Source organism: Vicia villosa, unplaced genomic scaffold (genome assembly GCF_029867415.1).
Source record: "Vicia villosa cultivar HV-30 ecotype Madison, WI unplaced genomic scaffold, Vvil1.0 ctg.000451F_1_1_3, whole genome shotgun sequence".
Lineage (NCBI taxonomy): Eukaryota > Viridiplantae > Streptophyta > Magnoliopsida > Fabales > Fabaceae > Vicia > Vicia villosa.
The window spans coordinates 255,881-280,306 of NW_026705216.1; the positions used below are offsets into that span (position 1 = coordinate 255,881).

The window sequence follows — 24,426 nt, forward strand, 5'->3', positions numbered from 1 at the left end:
CCATGCCTATTACTCATATAAAAACCCAATATTATTAAAATGATGTGTAACAAAAATTAATTATTTTATTTATTATAATTAAAAAATAGACATAAAAACTATAAACATAAAAATTACAATATAAAATTAAAAACTAAAAACCATTTAAGAGATAATACAAAATAAAAAAGTATATATTCACCATATGAGAAGTGTTTGGAGAAATATGTGCATCAATTATACATTTATATATGCAATCATAATTATTAATAGGACCATAAATTTCATTACAAATGATAACTCATAGCTTTAGTAAATAAAATTGTAATTAATTAATATCATTTGTATTGAGTAATAGTCTTTTAGTTCCGCTGCCAGGTTTTCAACATTGATCAAAAGAGATGTTCAACATCTGTTTCTGGTCATTGTACCAAACAATATCCCATTGATTGGAAGGCCAATAATTCTCCTTTGCCACCACCGAGAACGTATTGATGTACACATTTAAGACTTTTTTCGACATTGCAAACGGGGAATATATGTCTTCTAGAGACATATAATTTATAATTTAAATATGAAATATAGAAGAGAGAATTTTTTTAATTTAATATTACACATTTAATTGTAAAAAATAAAATTTTAAAATAAAAGTTTTAAAATCTTTTTTAAGAGACAAATATAATATATTATATATAAGACAGTACCTACAAACAAATACTAAAAAAATTAATAAACATCAATAAAATTAAAAAGACTTAACATATTATAAAATTGAACTAACAAAATAAATTTGTATCTTCTAACCCTCCTCAATCCTTCACAATCCAATTTATCAACAATTTTTTTATATATATTTTATAATGTTTCAAAATTTATACCTACAAAAACAAATCAAGAATTAACAAATATTAATAAATATTGAAATCAAAGCATACAAAAATGGAGTTTATACCCCTTCTTCTCTCATCATTGTCACCCACCATTTCTAAAATTAAGAATTAACAAATATTAGTAGTAAATATAGAAATTAAGGCATACAAAAATAAGGAATATGTAAATAAAATGTAAATATCGTGTTTGAGATGAAATGGCATAATAAGGAAATTATATGTGTGAGATTCAATGACATGAATTGTGATTGAGATGAAATAAGATAATAAGGATCGATTATTTATAAAGGGAATGATAGAGAATAAGTGGGTGAGTGAGATTGGTTATGAAATAATACTGATGGAGAGTAATGACGTGGTTGATTTTTCTTAAAATAATTAATAGATTAAAAATGACTTTATGATAAGAAAACGGATAATAATGGAGTTGTATGTTTTATTACAACTAATTAATAGATAAAAATGGAGTTATTATAAGAAAACTAAATGTCAATAATTATATTTCCAAAATGAATGGAGTTATTGGACTGGGCCAAGAATTAGGCCCAATGCAGCTTCGGCCCACTGGACCTTCGAGGTCCAAACCAAGTCGCACCCACCACCATGTGAAATGGTGCTCGTCACCTCCTTGCTCGGCATGGGTGCTCCCCGCTGACATCCCTGCCGAGGACCATGCTCTCCGCGAGCGCCCTCCTCGCCGAGGACCCTGTTCCTCGCAGGACTCCTTCATATCCAATCCTCCGAATACTACGGAGCCCACGTGGCCCCTATAAGACCGCGTCTCCCTTGGATTACGGAGCGGTTAACCAGGACAGAGGGCATCACGCACCTCCGATATTTCCGCCCAGGAAACCTGGCAGTCTCCTAGTTGGGCCTGGGAATCCAGCCCACTAGCGTGATCATGGCCCAGCGCTGGGGGCTATAAATACCCTCTCTCAGTAGAGGGTCAGGTATTCAATTCACTTCTAACCTTAGCTTGTACTTGCTCTCCTTTGTTCCTCTACTCACTTTGGCATCGGAGTACCTTGCAGGTACACCCCCCCCTTTTTCACCTCACGAAGACCAGCATCCGAGCAGGCCTTGACGACTCTTCTGATCAGGTACGATCAGTGGCGCCGTCTGTGGGAAACAAGCTCCCCCTTCTTTAAAGAAACAAAGATCAAAGCTAATCCATCCTTCGATCGTCATGGCCGGCAACAACAACAACACCGTCCTCGTCCCGACCCCCGATCCTTTCCGTCTCACGGAAATGATCGAGGAATCCACCCCGGCTCTGCACCGACGGGGGGGACGACAGCGCTCTGCTGAGGGGAATGGGAGGTCAGGTCATGAGACCCCCCAATCCATCAGAAGGCCACCGCCTCAGCACGTCGAGCAAGCTCAGAATGACGAGACCGAGCAGCTCCAACCTCAGAACAACGAAGAGGAAACAGCTCGGAACGATCGGAACGCCGAGTTGATCCAAACCCAGCCCGAACAACCGCTGGCTCGCGTCCAACACGAGACTGACCACAGGGACGGGCAGACTGCCTCCTCCTCCACCCGTTCCCTTGAGAGACCAAGAACTCACCATGGGCAGACTCGGGATGCTACAGATGCCCGTGGGGAAACCGACCCCGCAACCCTCGTCATCCTCAAAGAGCTGCAGCGGACCAACCGCCTCATCCAACTCCAGGGCGAACGGATTGAGAAACTGGAGAAGAGGCATCGTCATCGTTCTCCCCGGCGGAGGCACCGTCGATCGCGTTCCTCCTCTTCGCGCTCCCCGCCTAGGAGGACTCGCCGACGCTCACCATCCTCCTCGCGATCTCCACCGAAAAGATCCCGCCGCCAGAGGTCCTACTCGCGCTCCCCTCCGCGAAAGAGCAAGAAAAATCGGAGGCATGAGCCCACAGAGGAGGAGAGCCCTTCTCCCGACAGAGAGGAAAGAAGGCTCGCCAGGAAAGGGAGGAAACCTCGCAAGGAGGAACCCGCCCGGCGTAACACGCGCTCGATCTCTCCGAGCGCCAGCGACGAGGAGGAATTCCGCAGCCCCTTGTCCGAAAGCATCCGAAGGGCTCGCCTTCCCCGAGGAATGGAAAAACCCCCGACTTTGGATGCGTACGACGGGACCACAGATCCCGACGATCACATTAGGAACCTGGAGGCCGTCATGGAGTATCACGTCGTCCACGGCTCCATCAAATGTCGGATCTTCCTGACCACGCTCCGGAAGGGAGCAATGACCTGGTACAGGAATCTCCCTCCTAACTCCATCAAGTCTTGGGCCGAGCTCAAGGAACTCTTTCTGAGCCACTTCACTGCTTCCCGCCGTCAACCGAAATCAGAGGCAAACCTCGAAGCTGTGGTCCAAGGGACCAACGAGCCTCTCCGAGACTACCTCGACAGATTCAACAAGGAGGCCGTTCAAGTGGAGACGACTGATTACATGAAAAGGTATCTCCTCGAGCGAGGGCTCCTCCCCGGCAGCGAATTCAGGAAAGCGATAAAGATCGAAAAAATGCGATCTATGAATGCCATCTTGAAAAGGGCGCAGGCTTTCATCTCCTTCGAGGAGGGCGAAGCGGCCGCAGTCAAAGCATCAAGGGGAAATGGTGTTGCTCGGAGCTCGAGCCAAGACCCGTCTGCCGCGCCCCGAGCAAACGAGAGAAAGAGGGACGACAGGTCCCGCGACACAAAGGAGCGCAGAGGGCCAGCAGGACGCTTCAACGACTACACCCCCCTGAAAGTTTCACGGGAGAAGATCCTGGCCGAGTGCATAAACGCCGAGTTCAGAAACTCCAACATCAGGCCCCCGAAGCCGAATCCCTCCCGGCCGGGGACCGACAAGTCCAAATACTGCAAGTATCACAAGAGCCACGGGCACCTGACGGACGAGTGCATACACCTGAAGGACGCCATCGAGACACTGATTAAAGAGGGTCACCTTTCTAAGTACACAAGGAAAGGAGACCCTCCCAGAAGGAATGACCGTCGGAGCTCCGACGAGGGCAATTCACCGAACGCCAGGCCGCTGCAGGTGGCGTTATCCGTCACCCGACCAGAGGACTTCATACCCTCGGTCGGAGTGACATCTGCCCTCAGCGTCTGGGAAGGGTTCCCAACAGCAATGCTGATATCCAACGGCGGGGACCCTGGCTCCCTCACAATCGGCTCAGTGAAAAGGAAGTTCGACGAGTTGATCAGCGCCACCACGGACCTGACCCCAACCCTGAGGAGGTTCGAAGGGAGGTCAGAACCGATCACCTTCTACCTGGAAGAGCTGCCCGGCGGCGCCCCGAACGCCACAATCCCACTGCTCGTGCGAGCAAGGATGGCGAACTTCGACGTCCGTCGGGTCCTGGTCGACGAGGGAAGCTCGGTCGACATCATGTACTTCCACCTCTTCCAAACCTTACAGCTAGACGACTCACATCTCACTCCTTACGTGGGCTCCGACCTCCAAGGGTTCAACGGAACAACCACAAAGCCGTGGGGTTACGTCGAACTGCTCGTCTCCTTCGGAGAGGGGGAAGCTTCCAGGCAAGTCAAGACACGGTTCTTGGTGATAAACTGCAAGACCCTCTACAACTGCATCATCGGGCGCCCCACTCTGGCCGAACTCACTGCCGTTCCCTCGACCGTTCACCTGAAAATGAAGTTCTATACGAAGAGGGGACGAGTAGTCACTGTCAATGCCGACATCGAAGCTGCTAGGAGAATATTCGACGCATCAGTAAAGGGACTGGAGCTGATTGCCCCACCCTCCAGCTCCAACAAAAAACCAAGGGCTGAAGATAAATCCCCTCCTAAAGATCGGCAGACGACAACAGACGTCAGCTCAGTCGACCTCGACGCTCGGTTCACAGAAGAGGAGCTGAAGAACGACGAGGAGCCTCAGCCGAAGGCAGCTCACCCTATCCGGCCCATTCCAGACGGGGATTTCGAGCTCATTCCTCTGGGTGACAACCCCGACAAGGCTGTGAAGATCGGCAAGAACATCCCGGATACACCGAGGAAGCAGCTCATAGCTTGCCTGAGGAACAACACCGACTTGTTTGCCTGGAGCGCAGCAGAGATGCCCGGACTCGACCCTGAGATCGCCTGCCACACACTCTCCATCAATCCGACCGCAAAAGCAGTAGTTCAACGTAGGCGTCGGCAGTCTCCCGAGAAAGCGGAGGCTGCCGAGAAAGCTGTAAAAGACCTCCTAGAGGCAAATTTTATTTTCGAGGCCAAGTATTCAACTTGGCTCTCAAACGTTGTACTAGTCAAAAAATCTAATGGAAAATGGAGAATGTGTGTTGATTATACCGATGTTAACCGGGCATGCCCCAAAGATGCATACCCATTGCCTAATATTGATAGGCTGGTCGACAACTCGGCCGGCTATAAATTATTGTCATTTATGGATGCTTATTCAGGATATAATCAAATCCCCATGGCGAGATCCGACAAGCAGTGCACGACGTTCATGACCGAGTCGGGCAATTATTACTACAACGTAATGCCCTTCGGACTCAAGAACGCCGGAGCCACATACCAGCGGATGATGAACAAGGTTTTCCGAGGAGATATCGGCGACACCCTCGAGGTATATATGGACGACATGATCGTCAAATCTCGAGAAGACGCCGACCACACGGCACATCTTGAACGGGTATTCGAGCAGGCCAGATCCTGCAAGATGCGTTTCAACCCAGAAAAGTGCACCTTTGGAGTGCGGGCGGGCAAGTTCCTCGGGTTCTACCTAACCGAGCGAGGAATAGAAGCCAACCCGGATAAATGCCAAGCGTTCTCGGAACTTCCTACCCCTAACAATAAAAAATCTATCCAAGTACTAAACGGAATGCTCACAGCACTATCCCGTTTCGTCGCGAAATCCGCCCAGCATGCCCTCCCATTTTTTAAGTTGCTTCGGAAAGAAGCGACCTTCGAATGGTCCGAGGAGTGCGAACGGGCATTATCTCATCTCAAACAGGTACTTTCCCAGCCGCCCGTCTTATCCCGACCAGAGGGCAACGAGATCCTATATCTCTATCTGGCTGTCTCAAAAGAGGCGGCCAGCGCGGCTCTAATCCGAGAAACGGAAGACGGTCAGAAGCCCGTATACTTCACGAGCAAAGCCCTACAAGGGCCCGAGGTGCGATATCAGCAGATAGAGAAAGTCGCGTTGGCCCTAATAACGGCCGCCAGGAGGCTGAGATACTATTTCCTCGCTCACACCATTGTCGTCCGGACAGACCAACCCATCAAGCAACTCCTCAGCCGACCAGACATGGCCGGGAGGATGCTAAGATGGTCCCTCGAGCTTTCCGAATTCGACATACAGTACGAGGGTAGGAAGGCACTGAAAGCTCAAGCACTCGCCGATTTCGTGGCCGAGATGACCTCGATTTCCAACTGCCGGACTCCCACCGAAAATAAGTGGACCATCTATGTAGATGGCGCTTCGAGCAACTCGGGAAGCGGAGCCAGAATCATCCTAGAAAACGACGAGGGGCTCGTCATCGAAGTATCCTTGGTCTTATCTTTCACCACGTCAAACAACCAGGCCGAATACGAGGCTCTCCTAGCAGGCCTACGCCTCGCCGAGGATGTCGGTGCCCGCGTGGTCATGATTTATACCGACTCCCAACTCGTCGCATCCCAAGTCAGCGGCGATTACCAAGCCAAAAACGACACACTAGCCGAGTATCTCATGCTCGTCAAAGAAAAAATGAAAAGATTCGCAAAGGCGGAGGTCGAGCATATCCCACGGGAACATAACTCACGCGCCGACATATTATCCAAACTCGCGAGCACGAGGAAAAAGGGTGGAAACAAGTCGGTAATCCAGGAAATCTTGCCCAAGCCGAGCATAGGAAAAAACGCCCAAACTCCACAAGTATTTGCTATCGGGGACGACCATTGCTGGATGACCCCGGTGTACGACTTCCTCACGAAAGACGAACTCCCCGCCGACCCAAAGGAAGCTTCAGCTATTAAAAGGCGAGCCTTCTCGTACACCATCGTCGAAAATAAACTATACCGACGAGGCTTCTCCATTCCTCTCCTCAAATGTGTCGACACCTCTCAAGCGCTCGAAATACTCCAAGAGCTTCACGAAGGGATCAACGGTCAGCACCTCGGCGGCCGATCATTAGCACGAAAGGCCCTCAGGGCCGGTTACTACTGGCCGACCATGCAGTTAGACGCCAAGAAACATGTCTAGAAATGCGACAAGTGTCAATGCCACGCCGACATGCACCTGGCTCCCCCGAACGAGCTTAAATCCCTCTCCTCGCCCTGGCCCTTCTCCACCTGGGGAATGGACCTCCTCGGGCCTTTCCCGGTCGGGTCATACCAGAACAAATACCTAGTGGTCGCCGTAGATTACTTCACGAAATGGATAGAAGCCGAAGCGCTCGCCAAGATCACGTCTCAAAACGTGCTCCGTTTCTACAAACGAAACATACTCGCCCGGTTCGGGGTACCTCAGGCCATAATCACCGACAACGGCACCCAATTCACTGACAGAAAATTCCAAGAGTTTGTGGCCAAGCTCGGCACGAAACAACACTTCACTTCAGTCGAGCATCCACAGACGAACGGGCAAGCCGAGGCAGCCAACCGAGTCATCCTCCGAGGACTTAGGAGGAGACTCGGCGAAGCTAAAAAAGCCTGGGTCGAAGAAATACACAGTGTACTTTGGGCATATAGGACGACGCCTCACTCGAGCACCGGCGAAACCCCATTCAAACTAACTTACGGCACCGAGGCCGTGATCCCCGTAGAAATCCGCGAACCCTCTTGGCGGACAGAATCCCCCCTCGAGGAAGAGCTCAACGACGAAGCCATGAGGGAAGAACTCGACCTGGTCGAAGAGATCCGAGCGGGATCTTCCCTCCGGGAATCCAAGCTAAAACAACAGATAGCTCTTCGACACAACACAAAAGTTATCAAGCGCGAGTTCGAGGTCGGCGCCTTGGTACTCCGCAGAAACATGAAGGACTCACGCGAAGGTAAACTCACCTCGAACTGGGAAGGCCCATACCGAGTTTACGATAAAACTGAGAACGGGGCTTATTACCTCGAAAACCTCCTCGACGAAAGACTTGCTCGACCATGGAATGCTGAGAAACTCAGACGTTATTACAGCTAGAAGCACCAACGTACCTCGGTCGCTCCCTCCCAACGCGAAGAGCACCCCGGGAACGGACTCGCGCTGTGGTACGGGCGTGATCACTCCATGACAACAACCGTCGGATCCATCTACCGAGAAATAGGACTGGCCGCACGGGGAACTCTACACCTAGACCCACCGTGGTAGTACCTGAAAGGCAGAACCCCAGCTCGCGATGGGAACGTTCACGCCGCGAGCACTTGGCCCCGACGACGGCCTCGTACTCGCTTATAGCGCACACCTGCTCTGCGTAACCGGGTTGTACCCCTCACACCCGGAAGACAATCTAGGCCGAGCACAGTCCAACCAAACAAACATACAAGAGTATTTCTAAGTACCAGAATACCTCCTCGGAATAAGTGAAACCCGAGCACAGTTATCAAACATCAACGAACATGCAATAACAAAGCATTTGAAACACCAATCAACGAAAGCAAAGGAGTAATATTAAAGGCCGACCAAATTGGTCGGCGATATCCATAAGTTACAAAAAATGACGGGCACGCAGGCCCCAACATACAAAATAAAACGGCACGCAGGCCGACAAAGACAGGCCCAACAACAAAAGATTGATCATTCATCATCCCCGGGAGACTCAGGCACCACGGCCCTATCAACAATCCTCGATGAGACCCCGATGTTGTCTTCCTTCAGGCCGGGGTTCAGAACCCTCAACTGCCGAACTGCATAGTCAAACCCCGCTTCAGTCATCTCCGCAAGACTCAGCTTCATCTCGTTTATCTTCTCGACAAACTCCGCCCGAGACTTCAGCACCGCCACATCGGGGAACTCCTCGTCCGACGGTGCCCACTCCCGCCGAAGATCAGCAACCTTCTTCTTCTCCGCCTCGGTCTCCTCGTCCTTCTGCTTCAGGGCCTCATCAACTTTCTTCTTCAGCTTCTCCCTATCAGCCTTCAACCGATTGGCATCCTCCACGGCCTTTTTCTTCTCCGACTCAGCTTTGCGCAGCTCCTCGGGAGAAATCGAGCTTCGGCTAGCCAACACTTAGGTCATCTCCAAGACCCTCATGACGGCGGCGCCATCGCTCGCCAGTTGCTTGAGAAGAGCAGGGGAACCCATAGAATCCACCCGACGAGCCTCATCCGGGGAAGTGACCATGGGAACCCTATCAAAGTAACCCCCGTCCTTAAAGCGGGGAGGCAGCACAAAGGTACGGTCGGACCTCCGAGTAGACCCCTCCTCGCGGTTCATCTCGGAAGGACGAGGCCTCTTAGGAGACCTTTCACCCTCCACAAGCACCCGGGGAGATCCAGCCGAACCCGACTGATCGCCCGCAGCTGCCCCTCGGCCTTTCTTCTACTGCTGCTGCCGGAGCTTCCTCGCGTCTTGGGTCACCATTTTCAATATTTTGTCTTCTTTCTTTGGCATGGCCTCTGCAAGGAAAAACGAAACAAGTTAATAAAGACACCAAAAAATTAACAGAAAGGCAAGACAAACACCCGAGCATGACCTAACAGTGCGCGCATCTCCTCGGCAGTCTTACAGGATAGCAAGGCCTTGACGTTGATTCCACGGGCCTCCACTATCGGCACGCCGTCCTCACCTAAAACGGGGTTCCCATCCTTCGTCACCCATTGGGACATAGTAAAACTGTCCACATACTTGCATAGAACCGAGTAAGAGGCTGCGTCCTGCTCGTCCAAATCCTCGTCCTCCCAGGCATAATTTTTGGGGGGAGCCGAGAAGTGACCCTTCCACCAGAAGAAAGGGAACACCGTACAAAACTCCTGCACTACCTCCCCATTTTCATCCCGGACCAATACACCGTCTGAATCCCGAGCTTCCACTACGTTGGTCAAAGCCGCGTACGCAGCCGGGCTGTGCGGCCGGACGAGGTAATATCGGTCCTTGAAATCCTTGACGGAATCGGTGTGCATTTTGAAAAGCTTCCGCTCGGCATTCCTGAAAGAAACCCAGCTATAGCGCCCGTCAGCCGCCTGCCTCTGTACCCGGAAACAGCGTCCGAACAAGGCGGTCGTAGCCCCGACACCTAAGAAGTCACAGACGATCTCAAACGCCCTCATGAAGGCAAATGCGTTCGGGTGAAGCTGGGACGGGGACAAAGCAAGGGACGCCAACAGAGAAACTTGGAAGTCGCTGAAAGGAAGGCGGAAGCCGAGCTCCTTGAACACGTACTCGTACATGGCAAAGCTGTCCCCGTCAAAACGAGAGCAGATACGCTCCTCCGGGGACGGGCAGCCTACTTGGTAATTCAATTCTTCACTGTCACCCCCGAATTTCAACTTCTCGGTGGGCCCCGTGCAATGATTCAGTATACCGGGACACCACTGCCAGCGGTTCGTCGGCTACCCAGGTCGTCTCATGGGGACAATCATAATCGAAGAGCGGCATGGGAGAAACGCCCCCCTCGGCTTCAGGGGAATTTTCTTGGTCCTCCTCAGCGGCAGTCGAAGGCGGGGTACTTTGGACCTCGATTATTTCAACATCAGAGCTACTAGCGGCCGTCTCTCCCGAACCGCTGGCCCACGAGCCGGACTCTGAACTAGACCCCGAGCTGGCACTCGAATCAAATTCACCTGCATGCAGAAGGAAAAAATGAATTCGACGATTCATCAAATCCACCCTTCCACCACAACACAAGCGAAAGGGTAGAGCAGGAGCGAGGAGCCCCCGGCTAAACCCCTCATCGAGGATACGCCCATCTGCCAGCCGAGGACCCACGCCAAAAAACTTAACAAAAAGCGAAAGCAACCCCCGGACCTCTAGCCTACAGGCTCAACCCCGAGCATCGCTTGGATAACCCGAAGAAGGAGCACCGACTACGCGCAGGACTCAGCCGACGTGGGTGGCGAGGACAGCAATAACGGCAGAAGGCCGCTTGTTCTCAAAACAGCAAGGCAAAATGTAAAAACGGCGAGTGGTTGGTGAACATACCTGATGATGACATGACGAGGGTGGTCGGATTGAAATCCTCGGCGAGAACTCGGGTTGTCACGAACTACGAAGATAATTAGCTACCTCCAAGGAGCGTTTTTTAGAAGCCGAGCACGCGAAGAGAGAGAAAAAATGTTTAAAATGAGGGGATTCACCCCCTTTTATAATGAAAAGCTCGGGAGATGAAACGTCGCGCCGTCTGACACTGCCTCCCATGCGCCGCCACCTAACCCCTAGGCAATCATTACCTATGCCACGTCAGCGCGTGCGTCACACGCGCGCCTTTCCTCTCGGACTCCCAAAGACATGCCCGTCCAGGCGGACCCACTCGACGAGTCCCTACCTCACCGAGGACGCACATCGTCGCGTAGCCGAGCATCAACGAAGTCGCAGCCTCTTGACCAGAAGACTCCAACTTGGGGGGCTCCTGTTCTGGACTGGGCCAAGAATTAGGCCCAATGCAGCTTCGGCCCACTGGACCTTCGAGGTCCAAACCAAGTCGCACCCACCACCATGTGAAATGGTGCTCGTCACCTCCTTGCTCGGCATGGGTGCTCCCCGCTGACATCCCTGCCGAGGACCATGCTCTCCGCGAGCGCCCTCCTCGCCGAGGACCCTGCTCCTCGCAGGACTCCTTCATATCCAATCCTCTGAATACTACGGAGCCCACGTGGCCCCTATAAGACCGCGTCTCCCTTAGATTACGGAGCGGTTAACTAGGACAGAGGGCATCACGCACCTTTGATATTTCCGCCCAGGAAACCTGGCAGTCTCCTAGTTGGGCCTGGGAATCCAGCCCACTAGCGTGATCATGGCCCAGCGCTGGGGGCTATAAATACCCTCTCTCAGTAGAGGGTCAGGTATTCAATTCACTTCTAACCTTAGCTTGTACTTGCTCTCCTTTGTTCCTCTACTCACTTTGGCATCGGAGTACCTTGCAGGTACACCCCCCCCTTTTTCACTTCACGAAGACCAGCATCCGAGCAGGCCTTGACGACTCTTCTGATCAGGTACGATCATAAAATATAATTATTGAAGGATTAGTAATAAAGTAATAATTAACTATTTATTAATATTATTATACTATTACTATTTGATGTTATTGCTAGAAAGATGATTTAATAATATTGTTAAAAATATAGTGGTTAGAAAGGTGGTTTTAATAATATTGTTAGAAAAATATAGTGGCTCATAAAAATTGAAAATTCTAAAATTATGATTGTGTTCAAAGTTGCTATAATCATGCCACATAAGCATTAGGGTTAGGATGACAACCTTGCATTTAGATTAAGTAGATAACTTTTAATCCAACAGTTGATTTTGATATACGAATATACGATAATTGGTGTCATTTTATCTTGACTATGTGTTGGTGTGATATGGTAAATGGTAATGAGTGTGCGCCATTCTTTAAAAATTTAAAATAAAAATATAAAAGTAAAAAATCAATTATTTTAATTTTTAATATTTTAAATACACATATTTCAAAAAAGAAAAAAACTTATCTTTTTAATTTTTTAAAAAGTATTCCTAGAGCCTAGAGCACTCATTACCATTACTCAGACCCCTAACATGCAGACTTCTAGCATGTTTGGATTGGCTTTTGGAAGACCCAGAATCAATTCTAGAGGTGTAGAATTGATTTTGGGTGATTTTGAGGTGTTTGTTTTATCAAAAGTAGAATTGATTCTGCCTCCAGAATTGATTTTACTAGAAGCTAGAATTTGTAGCTTCTATCTCCAAAATTGATTCTGGGTAATTTTTATACTGAAATTTATTGTTCAACTCATTTTTCTATAAATGTATCCAAACATAAATCAATTCTGGTAAACTCAATTCTGTTAAAATCAATTCTACCAAACTCAATTCTGGTAGAATCAATTCTGTTCACCGCCAATCCCGCCAATCCAAACATACCCAAGAGATCAACTGGACGTGATTTTATGCTGATTTGATAATACAATGACATTACTGGACTATCTAAGTGTGATACTGTGATTTCCAAACGTTAACTGCATGCCAAACAAGAAAGAAGAATTTTCCAAGCCGTTGATAGCCTCCAAACTAAGTTCCACAAGATACTGAAATAATAATATTATGAAATACTCATTTCCTCTATTCAGAAGCCAAGCTCCATAATATACTATATATTACAACAAACTAAAACAGAACGAAGAATAGAATCCACGTTTATTAATAATAAATCCCAACAACTAAGACCCTTCCTAATCAACAATAATACATTTAAATTGATTTTACACGTAGGCTTGAATATAAATATCACCACACACCCCTCCTTTCCCAAACTCTTTGAATGTCGTGACTCGTGACAAAATCGAAAAGAAAATTGAAAATACATTAATCCACATCATATATCAGCTGCACAGTTTGTAGAGAATCTGGAGATTTTACCCCCTCCTTATATCAAAGTAAAACATGAGAGCATCATCACCTCTTTTCATGATGGCTTTGCTGAACAATGTTTCCTTTCCCCAGCTCAACCCATTTAAGTGTCTTTCAGACTATACTAGGAGGATCACCCGACCAGTTGCAGACAGCACGTGGCCAGCGTGTCCTTACGCAGTCAACCAGAGGCGCATGCTGAACAGGCTCTGGTTTAGATACCTCAATGTCCTTCCCAGCAGAGTCACTTGTACCAGAAGCGGATGGACCTTGCACATCTGCCATAAATTCCTCAGGTGTCCATCTTGGGGGAACTGAGACACTTAATTTCGTCAGCCTGGGTCTTTGCAGTGGAGTTTCACCTCCAAAACTTGCTTGACTGCCATTCAAATCTGATTTAGCAATCCCATTAAAGTGGAAAAGATCAAAGACCTTCTTACCCATCAATCCTGATGAATCTTTCAAACCTCCCAAATTTTGGTCCAAGTCCAAAATTACCTGCCAGAATTCACTCCATACAATGAACCCTGCACTGCAAAGGTTATCTAGCTTCTCTTGTGGTAGTTTGATATTTGTTTCTCTGATGACTTGATGGAAACCCTCTACACTAATGAAGCCGCCACCTCCACTTTGATCTTGTGCATCAAAAGCTTTGCGGATCTGTGTTTCCCTTCCTTCCAATTCATTCTCGTTTTGAACGGTGGGATCAAGAGCAAACAACACTGTGTAATGGGATTCACTCCCAACAACCCATATAGGCCATTTCGGGGTTTTCAGAAACTGACCAACCTTGCAGAAATTCAGGGATTCTAGCAGGGTGAGAAATCCAACTTCCACATTTCGGGATACACCTTTCAGAAACATTCCTCCACCTAAATCCATCCTTCCATCAAATACATTTGCGACAGCCTGCCCACAGAGCAGTAGGTTTACAATTTCCTGTACAAGATTTGTAGAAAAAGACAAATGTCATTCTAAAATTAATTTAAAATGAACTGAATTTAAAACAAAAAAAATGGCGGCATTTCTCAATTACCTGGGAGGCATGCCCAAAAGGAGCAGTAACCAGTGGTAGGCTGGGATCATCCCTGTCACTTTGAACCGAATCCTAGAGGAAAGAAAACAATTGCATACATTAACTGGAGAACTTTTTTAAGACATGATAATAATCGGTGTAAATTCAGTAACCCTTCGGAATTTATGACTTCTAATTTACCATTCATTGTATTCACTAAATGTTAGGTGTAGAAGGTGAAAGACATAATTTCTAAGAAAACATAGTGAAAGAACTCAAAGTTTAAACTTTAAAGGTATGACTATAGGTGCTGATAACAACAGCTCCATTGCCTATAAATTACAACATTGACACAATTTATAATATGAACATAGAAATCCATCTACCATGATACTGATCCTCAACCACCCAGGCTAATATAAGCTTAAAGGGAAAGAAACATTGTCATCCAGTGTCTGTCATTTCCAGTTTCCAAGATATTTTGTAGACCATAAATGTCAAGAGAATATGTAGTTAGACATCAGATTTGTGCTACTGAATCAACTTGGTATTGGTTGTGATGTCGGACTATAAATTTTGGAATCCTTAAAAAATTATAAATTCTAACTAACTTAAGATGTATCTAGTTGAATATTTAAATTATTATTGTTTTAAGAGTCTTCTTATATTAGGCTTGGCATAGGCTAAATATAAGTACTGATTGTATTACACTTATAATGTTAGGAGTGGCATTGACTAAATATAAGTATATTGTATTACACTTATAATTGACCTAGAAATTAGCATAAATAGGATAATAATGTCGGTGTTTAATATCACAAAATATTTATTAGAAATACATCACTAAACTAAAATATATTCTCTCGGTTTTCCGTTCCATATTTCAACACGGTATAAAATAACATCCAGTATTAGCATGACGGGTGTCCATGGTGTCTTCTACAACAAAGCTCCCTATATAGCAAATTCCTCTATTTCTATTCTGATACATTTCAGTCTGCTTATTGGTTCTTTAGAATAAATAGAAGTATTAAGCTAGTGCCTATCATCACAAAATCACAACTGTTCAGTGTTCTATTGGTAATATACTTTCCTTTTTTTAGTTTTCCATCCAATCCCTATGATTTCAACAGAGTCCTTATAGAATAAACTTTTTTGACTGTTAAGCTTAAAACAATTTCTAGACAGAGTCCATTAGACATTCTTAAAACAGTTAGTTGCCAGAAAAACCCTAACTCTGAACTTTCCCTCAAGCTTAACAAACCATAAAGGTACTGCGAAGTATATTCTTAATATAACTAATTTTGAGTCAAAAGTGACATTTGCTGCAAACATCGAGCACCCACCATTTCCAGACCCAATTGGGTCATGTCACTCCAGGTGCTCAGGACAATATCCCAGGTCTCAAAAAACTAATAACCAAGAAATGGGTTTAGGGGTGGGGAATGATATTGAGTTGCAAAAATGTTTAAGCCAATTCAAGCCACAATCTTAGAATGTGTAGATTGGGTCTCACTCATCCCTACAAAACCGGCTTGTAAGGTGAGGGCGGCCCGAGTTTTATAAACACTACACAAACCATATCTCTAAGCAATGTGGGACTAAATTCACCCTTTCAAACCCAACACAGTGAAGGTGTTGAAGGCTGTAATGAAGGCAAGCCAAATGCCGCAATTAAGCGACTAGGGGTGGACCATGATGAAGGCAGAATTTCTAACACAACAGAAAATATCTGCTTGACTCACTGCTGGCATCCTAATATACAGGCAATGTTAAACCTTACATTCAAATATAAAGGTCCTATTTGGATTAGCTTCTAACTTACAAGAGCTTCTTAGTTAATATAAGTTTATGGTTCTTTACTTATGGGAAAGTCTTTATGAGCTATAAATATGTTTATTAAGAAGAAGTTAAATAAGAGAGCTTATGAAAAATTGTAATGCAGGAGCTGATTTCAACTCATACGGTAAGTTGTTTGTTTGAAAACCTCAGTTCTTGCAAGTTATTGTTAGTATATCTTCTGAGTGCTTATGGAGAAGCGAATTGAAGTAACGCAAACTACAACCATGCAAATAACCTAGATAAACAAAATGGTCATATTCTACTTTTCATCATTGCATGAATATTTCTATAGAAACAAATGAAAGTACAAAACACAAGCAAACCTAGTAAAAAAATTTCCATAATCATGCAGTGAAATTCTAATAATCGTGCAAAAAGATATCGCATATTAAGTCACAAACAAATAATTAATTCTTTTAAAGTAGAAGCTTAACAAATTTCTGAAAATAGAGATAACATTCTGATGTGAAACATATAGCAACGATTGAAGTAGGAAAACGTACCAGTCCACGAGAAAGTAAAGCAGAGATTAAGAAGAGCAATGCCCCCATACGACTTTGGAATAAAGGAATAATTGCTTCAAGCCTCTGAAAAGCAGTTGTTTCTGACGTGTGAGTTTCAACTCTAAGAACTTTCAGCAGATCCAAGGAAGATTCAATAGAAAGAGCTTTAAGTGAGCTTGCAACAGCCTGTTTATTGGAAAGGACAAGACTCAGCACAACAGATAGGGAGTTCAATTCCATTTGTTGCTAAAAAGTAGGTGCACAAATAACTAATATTATCAACACAAATAAGAAGGTACCTCATCCTCTGAGATTCCTTCAAAACGTTGAATATCATTCCCCGGAATGCTCAAAGTTGCAATCACAGCCCTTTTATTACTTCCACATAAAAATAAAATTTCACCCATACTTCTTACAAGGGCTCTGCCAAGAAATCAACAGAGAAATATATGATGAGTATAGCATATATGAAAGAATACACCTACCAACATTAAAAACCAGAGAAGAGCGTAGAAGGACATTGAGTAGGAACTAAATTTTTAGGCTGTTTGAAATTTAATATACACAATACACTAATAAACACACAGACACGTGTTCATACTATATTCCGCATCTAATTAAATTAATTAATAAAACAGGCAAACAAATAAAGCCCGTGTAGCTTGAAAGCTGGACTCAAGTAAGCCATCAATGTTCGATCACCAAGGAAAATGGATTACACGAAAGTTTAATCTGCATCTGATGCTTTGTAGATTGGTATATACCAGCCACTAACCATTCCTTTTAAATGCTTCATGGGTAAAGTAAAGGTTGATTTATTATTTAAGAATTCTCTGCGGTAAATAATAATCCTTCTGAATTTTTCGTCAACTTGTTAGGTTAAATTGTTTGTTACTAACAGGAAATGTTTTTACCAAGAATTCCCAAAGTGATTCTTTTCAACTAATTAAGGATGTTGAGCTTCAGAGTCACTCAAAAAAATAGGGATGATGAGCTTCAGTCACTCAAAAAATACCTTGTAAAATGTAAATAAAACATTCTAATAACAGAACCAACACATTTTAAAAGAACAGACTAGTAGTTTTGATGGTCAAATATCTTAAAGATTCCAGACAAGTGTCGGAAAAACTTGTCTACAGCAAATGCACAGCTTGAAAAAAACCTTGATAAATAGTGTAAGATCTGACTCAATGTTGTCAGAGAGAAACTAATACTGTCTACTGTAAATGAAATACAACTAATGAACAAAGAACTCAATACAGATTGATAATGATTGAAAGAAACATAATTAGAACAAATCTATTAAAAAAACTATATTGTGCCACTAAGAGGGAAAAAAAAGACACCTAATTTAATCAAACCACATTCATGTGCATGATAACAAGAAAGCTAAGTATTTGAAATCAAAGAAATTGACAGGACGAAGTACAAAGTACAAGCAATGGAAGTGTATTGTTTTATTACAATTAACATTATTTTTACCTAGCTATACACAAACAACTGATCAGGAAAAAGTTAATCACCTTACTTTTACATCTTCAGTGAGTGAAGAAATATTATATGATGGAACAGAGTGACTTTTACTTGACACGCCCAGACCCCGATTCTGTGGTATGCGTGACAATTCATTACCGAAGAAAATAATGTATTTGAGCACAAATGCCTGAAAAGTTAAAGGGAAAAACAAGCAAAATCAATATAGAACGAAAAAATAATCTGGAACTTATATTGTATATTGTAGAAGAAATAAATAAAATGGAAATAACAAATGGACACCGTGCAGACATGCCCACACATTAACAAACAAACTACAGAAAAGTCTTACTTTCTTAATAAAGAAAGGAGTTCTACATTACTATGGCGAAGATGTGGAAAACAATGAATCAGCAATGCAAGATATTACTTAACACAAGGAAAAACACAAAAGGAAGATGAAAAACACAAATTACACAAAATGTAAAGCCAGTTAGTTGTTAATATTTTATAGGATGCCGTACTCATTTAGCAACTATAGTTTCACTTTGAAATCAATTGTGTCCGAACAGTTCAAAACCATTGAAAACAGTCTCGATGGTTTAGGGACTTTGATGGTCACTATTAGATTGGCTGGCTATCTAGAAGGTCCCTACAGAGTGAAGATATAAGAACCAAATAGGGATCTTATATCACTTGAAGTGGGGATTTTATTAAACAGTTTTGAAAAATAGATAGCGTGCCACAAAAAAGCAATACTGCAAAATGTAGCCATTACTTGTATAGTTGCCAAAACGCCACAGGGGCCTCCTTCATGCTGCACTAAGCCCATTGATGTTTCAGGATCAGAGCTAAACCTAAAGGAAAGTTTTCATAGTATTAGCAAAAAAAAAACAAGTAAATAATTCATTTGGAATTAATAATTATTAGAAACAAATAATTCAGAAGTCAAACGAATGCTTAGAACAGGACAATATGAAAAACACATAACATGTTGATGATCAGTTGGGGACACATTTTTTTTCCTTTAAGGGTTTGATTATTCGGTGAATCAAATTGAACCATTCAGAAATTAAGCTCAACAACCGGAAAATGTATGGCATAGCAATAGTTTGATGGCAATAAGGTTAGGATGGACAAGATGCACAAATGTAAGTGTAGCGAAATAAAGAGAAGTTATTCATCTATTACAGGACAAGATGCGAAGCTTATGCCAATACATAAAGTTAAACAGACCTCAGCAGAAGCATAAAACAGTTTTCCAATAAGAATACTGTCATGATAGCACCATCAAGACTTCATGTTCTAATTGATAAGTTCTATAGCATCAAGTGAACATAATCATCCTGGATAGCAAGGAATTTTGCCACTCTATTTCATGCAAAGATGACCACGTTGAATAGAAATAGTGAATTTTGAATTGCTTTATTAATTTTGTGCTCGGTGTTTTAACAATGTTGAAGTTGGTATTTGTGTTTGTTAGAGTTTGTTTGAAGTCCCACATTGCTTAGGTTCCCGGACTGTTGTGTTGGGTGTATAAATATGTGAGGGCAACCTCACCTCTTGAGCTAGCTTTTGGGGTTGAGATCCAAACATATTTAACATGGTATCAGAGCCGGGTTAAGGACTGCAATATGGGCATTTGACCCAGGCCTACACGCTAGGCGTGAGGGTGGGTGTTGAAGTTGGTATTTGTGTTTGTTAGAGTTTGTTTGAAGTCTCATATTGCTTAGGTTCCCGGACTGTTGGGTGTATAAATGTGAGGGCAACCTCACCTCTTGAGCTAGCTTTTGGGGTTGAGATCCAAACATATTTAACATGGTATCAAGAGCCTGGTTTAAGATCCGGTGGGCCACCTATTATGGTTTCTGCCTCACCCTACTAGCGGACAATATATGGCTTGAATATTTGCTTATAAGTGAGAGCAATTCTCACCTTACTAGCCGGTTTTGTAGGGTGAGTTAGGCTCAATCAAATTTCATAACAAACAAGATCTTTACCCATTCTTTACTATTCTAAAATTACTAAGCTATTTCTTTATCAAGACAAATTGAAAAAAGCAAACTTTGACAAGCATGATTAGTGATCTAGATCAAGAGACATAAGTAGTTTGTACTTGTAATGTGAAAGGAACCCCTGTCAGTAATTATAAAATGTATGTGTATTATTATCGTATACAATTTAAGACCAATAACATGCTCCAAGCTATGGAGGATCTGTCCAACCCCAGATGTTCTCAGAGGAAAATACAAGAGTGAATGACCATTACAGCACTACGTAAACCACCACCGCTACACAAAATTCCTTTTACCTCTCCTTTAACTAATTGCAATGTGAAAGGAACCCATGTCAGTAATTCTAATATGTGAAAGGAACCCCAAACTCCCGTACTGATGCCCCTCTACAGCCCTTAGTGTGTAAACCTATAGGGATCTGCCCTTAGTGGATTGTGCATGTATTCAAGGTAGTCAGATCGAGATCTTACGCAAACAAAATTAATACTCAATAAGCAAATTAACATAAGTAATTTGTACTTGTAATGTGAAAGGAACCCCTTCAGTAATTCTAAAATATTTGTGTATTATGATCAGAGCCTATACAATTTAAGAGCAATAATATGCTCCAAGCTTGGACGATCTGTCCAACCCCAGATGTAACAACCATCGCTACACAACAAAATTCCTTTTATCTCTCATTTAATTAACTAATTGCACCTCCCCCAAGGTAGTCAGATCGAGATCCTACGCAAGCAAATTAATACTCAATAAGCAAATTAACATTAGATTGTACATGTACTGTTAACGGAATCCCTTCAGTAATTCTAAAATATTTGTGTATTTATCAGAGTCTATACAATTTAAGAGCAATAATATGCTCCAAGCTTGGAGGATCTGTCCAACCCCAGATGTTACAACCATCGCTACACAACATTTCTTTTATCTCTCCTATAATTAACTAATTGCACCTCCCCCGCCACGGGGGGAACTCCCCTTACTGATGCTTCTCTACAGCCCTTAGTGTGTAAACCTATAGGCCCTTATTGTAGCAATTGGGGTTTAGTTTTGTTCTTTCCTATCACAGTAATTATCCAACATGTTGGTTGTACTCCCAAGTAAAGTCAGTTTCCTCCTACGTGAATGCATTACTTGTATAAAATAAAATATGTTGTCATGTTAAAAGTTCAGGATTTATATTAAATCCATATTAATGTTGTCTTATATCCTCCCTTCAACATTTGCAAGAGAACTCGTGCAAGTACACAGCTTCATATAATAAAATATCCTCATATTGCATCATTTAGGTTCGCATTGGATTTCTCTGCCATCTACTTTAAAGCGGGAGATAATGATGTCCACTTTGGTTCCCTTTCTAGTTCAAAGATTCATACTTCTCTGAATTCCGGTTCCTTTTAGACAACTGTTCCTGGCTTCCAAACATCTATCATCTTCAATGTTTCTATCAGCTAATGTTTTTGTTCTTCTGTGGAGAGATGTTAATAACACTTTCTCCAACGCCCTACTATCGGTTGAAACTCAAAATTCATATGGACTCCACCACTTTGAGAATAGGTCTCCTCAAATAAGGAACAAGACAGCACATAATTTAGCAGGTCACACATGATATCACCCAATAGGGAGTGTTCCTCTAACATTACTCTTATTTTCTTGGCTTATCAGCCAATCTAGAATTTTCTCCATTCCTTGCTTCCTGCTAAGGTGTTCATCTTCATCGGATTCCAAACCATCCGGCATATCTCTCTACACCTCAATTCTTGTGCTTACCTTAGGAAGTACGTTATCCCTACTAACCTAACTAACTAAATAACCCCTCTAACCAACAGGCCTAATGAACATCTAACACTTACAACATTCTCATTACTTATTACCTATTTTACACATTCGTTTCATGCATGATCACCAAAACTCAATCCGCTGACTTGGAATTGGGAAATCTTCATATGTTCAGTACTAGGTTAATAAAATATTTGGGCACAAATGCCTCCAAAAAACAACAATTCACCTGTAATACTATTCAAAAAGCCAGAATAACCAAGTTTGCAATATATAGCATTAGTGAAAGTACCTTATTCCCTGGTTGCACCACTGTGCTAGAATATCCTTCGAGACTTCACTCCCAAACACCATAACAAATAACTTATTAGCTTCATCCGCAGAAAGCTCCTTACACAGGCTCTCATCTCTCAAAGGCAATTCCTCCACTCTCCTCACAACTTCACCCCCTTTCTTCAATCCTTTATTCCCCACCGGCGACAACGGCGAAACCCTAACGACAGTCGCCATCCGCTTCTCAGCCGCCGCAGCCATGAGCTCCCGCCTCCGAGTCTTAGATTCCGGCGAATCCTCCGGGAACCCCGAAACAACCCCCGCCACTTCGTCCCTAGGCTTATTGCGCTTCGGCTCCGGCGTCATGCTCATCCGAATCGCCATTTCCAAATCCTCGTCTTCTCCCCGATCCGCCATTCCGGAAAAGAAAAAAAAATCAAAACTTTCAATTCCCGAAAGACGTAAAAACCCTAACGGGGTGATTTTTAGGGCTCCATTTCAATGCGATCGAAAATCGAAGGTTCTAGATTGGAATTAAACAACGGTTGGTGAGAATTGGAATTTGGAGGGATTGTGAGGGGTAAAAGTGGAAATGAATTTTGTGAGGGAGGTGAAGCTATCGAGGTCGCGACGGTGGCGATGAGTGGTGAAACGGTGTCAAGTGGAATGAATGGTGGTAGATTATTGTAGAAGTAAAGGTGGTGAAATGACGGTGTGGGCCCTGAGGTAAATGAGCAGTATAGTGAATAATTAAAATAAAGAGATGAGGGTAATATGGGAATGAAAGTCTGTGGGCTTTGGGTTTGGAGATTTAAATAGTTGCCACCGGCGATGCTTTGCTTTAACGGATAGAAAACAAAATTGCGCTTTTAATGAAAGATAATTACCGAACTAAGAAAATTAAGGAGAGTGGTTAGTGTTTGGTTTTTTGTTTTGGAATTTAATTTAAAAATCAAAATTTAAAATGGGATTGAGTTGGTTTTTACTTTAACTTTAAGATTTTTTGTTTTACATTTAGGGATGTCAATTGCATCTGTTAACGGGGATCCCTGCGGGGAATATCTGTGCGGAGATCCGAAGTTGGGGATTTTTTTCCCCGTGGAGATGGGGATGGAGGGAAAAGTTCCCCCGATAACACTTTGGGGCGGGGATTGGGAAAGTATCCTCCGTCCCCGTGGATTCCCCGACTCCGAAGATATATGTTAATTTATATATTTTATATATTATATAATTATATAATTTTACAATGTATTAGAAAATGAAGAGTCATTAGAAGTTATAAATTTGTCACACATAATCAACCACTTGCGCTGGACGACATCGGTATTGTGGTAGTAAATTAGTGGAAGCACGGTAGCAAGAAGTTATGTTACTATTTATTTATTTTTACATAAGAAATATTAGCAACATCAAGTTCTTTTGCTTTTTTTATTTATTATTGGTGCAAGATGTATTTTGATTTTTTTTATAAAATAAAGATGCAAATATATGCGTTTTAAAAAATACAGAAAAAAAAACAAAATACTAGAGTCATAGTTTTGATCAAAAAGTGTAGAAATTTTCTTAAGATTCGATCTCCGTGGATATCCGTGGGGATCTGTGGGGATGGGGATGGAGGGAAATATTCCCCCGTGGCGGGGATTGAGGATGGGGATGGGGACTAAATTTGGGGGCGGGGCGGGGAGTGGAGAAGCATCCTCCGAACAATATCTGCCCCGTTGACATCCCTATTTACATTTAAATACAATTCCTTATGTATCAATTTTACTATTCTAATAATTTCTTTACTATTTTTTAATAAAAATATAATCAGTATACTTAGTGAAATAGAAGAAAATTATATGTGTTACAATGAAATTATATGTTTATTATATTTTTATTAAAAGAAATAAATTTACATATCAAAAATTGTATCTAAATTTTTTTCTATATTTTTAATAAAATTCAAAATCCAAAAATTACCACTTTCGATTTGTTGTTATTTTGTATCAAACAAATATATCAATGTTGTTGTAATTTGTTAATATCGTTGTAATTTTTTTAAAACTAATATGTTGGTTGTAACTAATAGTACATGAGTTTAAAGGTAGTGCACTGACGGTGTAAATAAACTTTACACATACATCTAATCAAAATTCTTACACTTGTCATGTCATATTAATTATTTAAAATTAAAATTGTATTTTAATTGGATGCA

The 24,426-nt window shown here is 43.2% G+C and overlaps 1 protein-coding gene across 1 annotated transcript; it reads right to left on the reverse strand.

Moving 5' to 3' along the window:
- Positions 1-12,982: 12,982 nt before the first annotated feature.
- LOC131628405 (uncharacterized) lies at positions 12,983-22,995 on the reverse strand. Its single transcript, XM_058899237.1, has 7 exons — positions 22,249-22,995; positions 18,944-19,022; positions 18,216-18,355; positions 16,992-17,115; positions 16,693-16,878; positions 14,369-14,440; positions 12,983-14,271 (listed from the first exon to the last, which is right to left on the reverse strand). Exons 1-7 carry the CDS (start codon positions 22,644-22,646, stop codon positions 13,447-13,449), a joined length of 1,824 nt encoding a protein of 607 aa, XP_058755220.1. The 5' UTR covers positions 22,647-22,995; the 3' UTR covers positions 12,983-13,446.
- Positions 22,996-24,426: the final 1,431 nt, after the last annotated feature.

What these genes read in the sequence shown, in the direction of transcription:
- LOC131628405 (XM_058899237.1), bottom strand. Translation starts at nt 22,646, where the DNA reads ATGGCGGATCGGGGAGAAGACGAGGATTTGGAAATGGCGATTCGGATG. An exon ending in ACTGAAGATGTAAAAGTAAG is followed by an intron (nt 17,116 to 18,215) that starts GTGATTAACTTT and finishes ATTTCTTGGCAG; the next exon opens with AGCCCTTGTAAGAAGTATGG. An exon ending in CTTTTGGGCATGCCTCCCAG is followed by an intron (nt 14,272 to 14,368) that starts GTAATTGAGAAA and finishes AATCTTGTACAG; the next exon opens with GAAATTGTAAACCTACTGCT.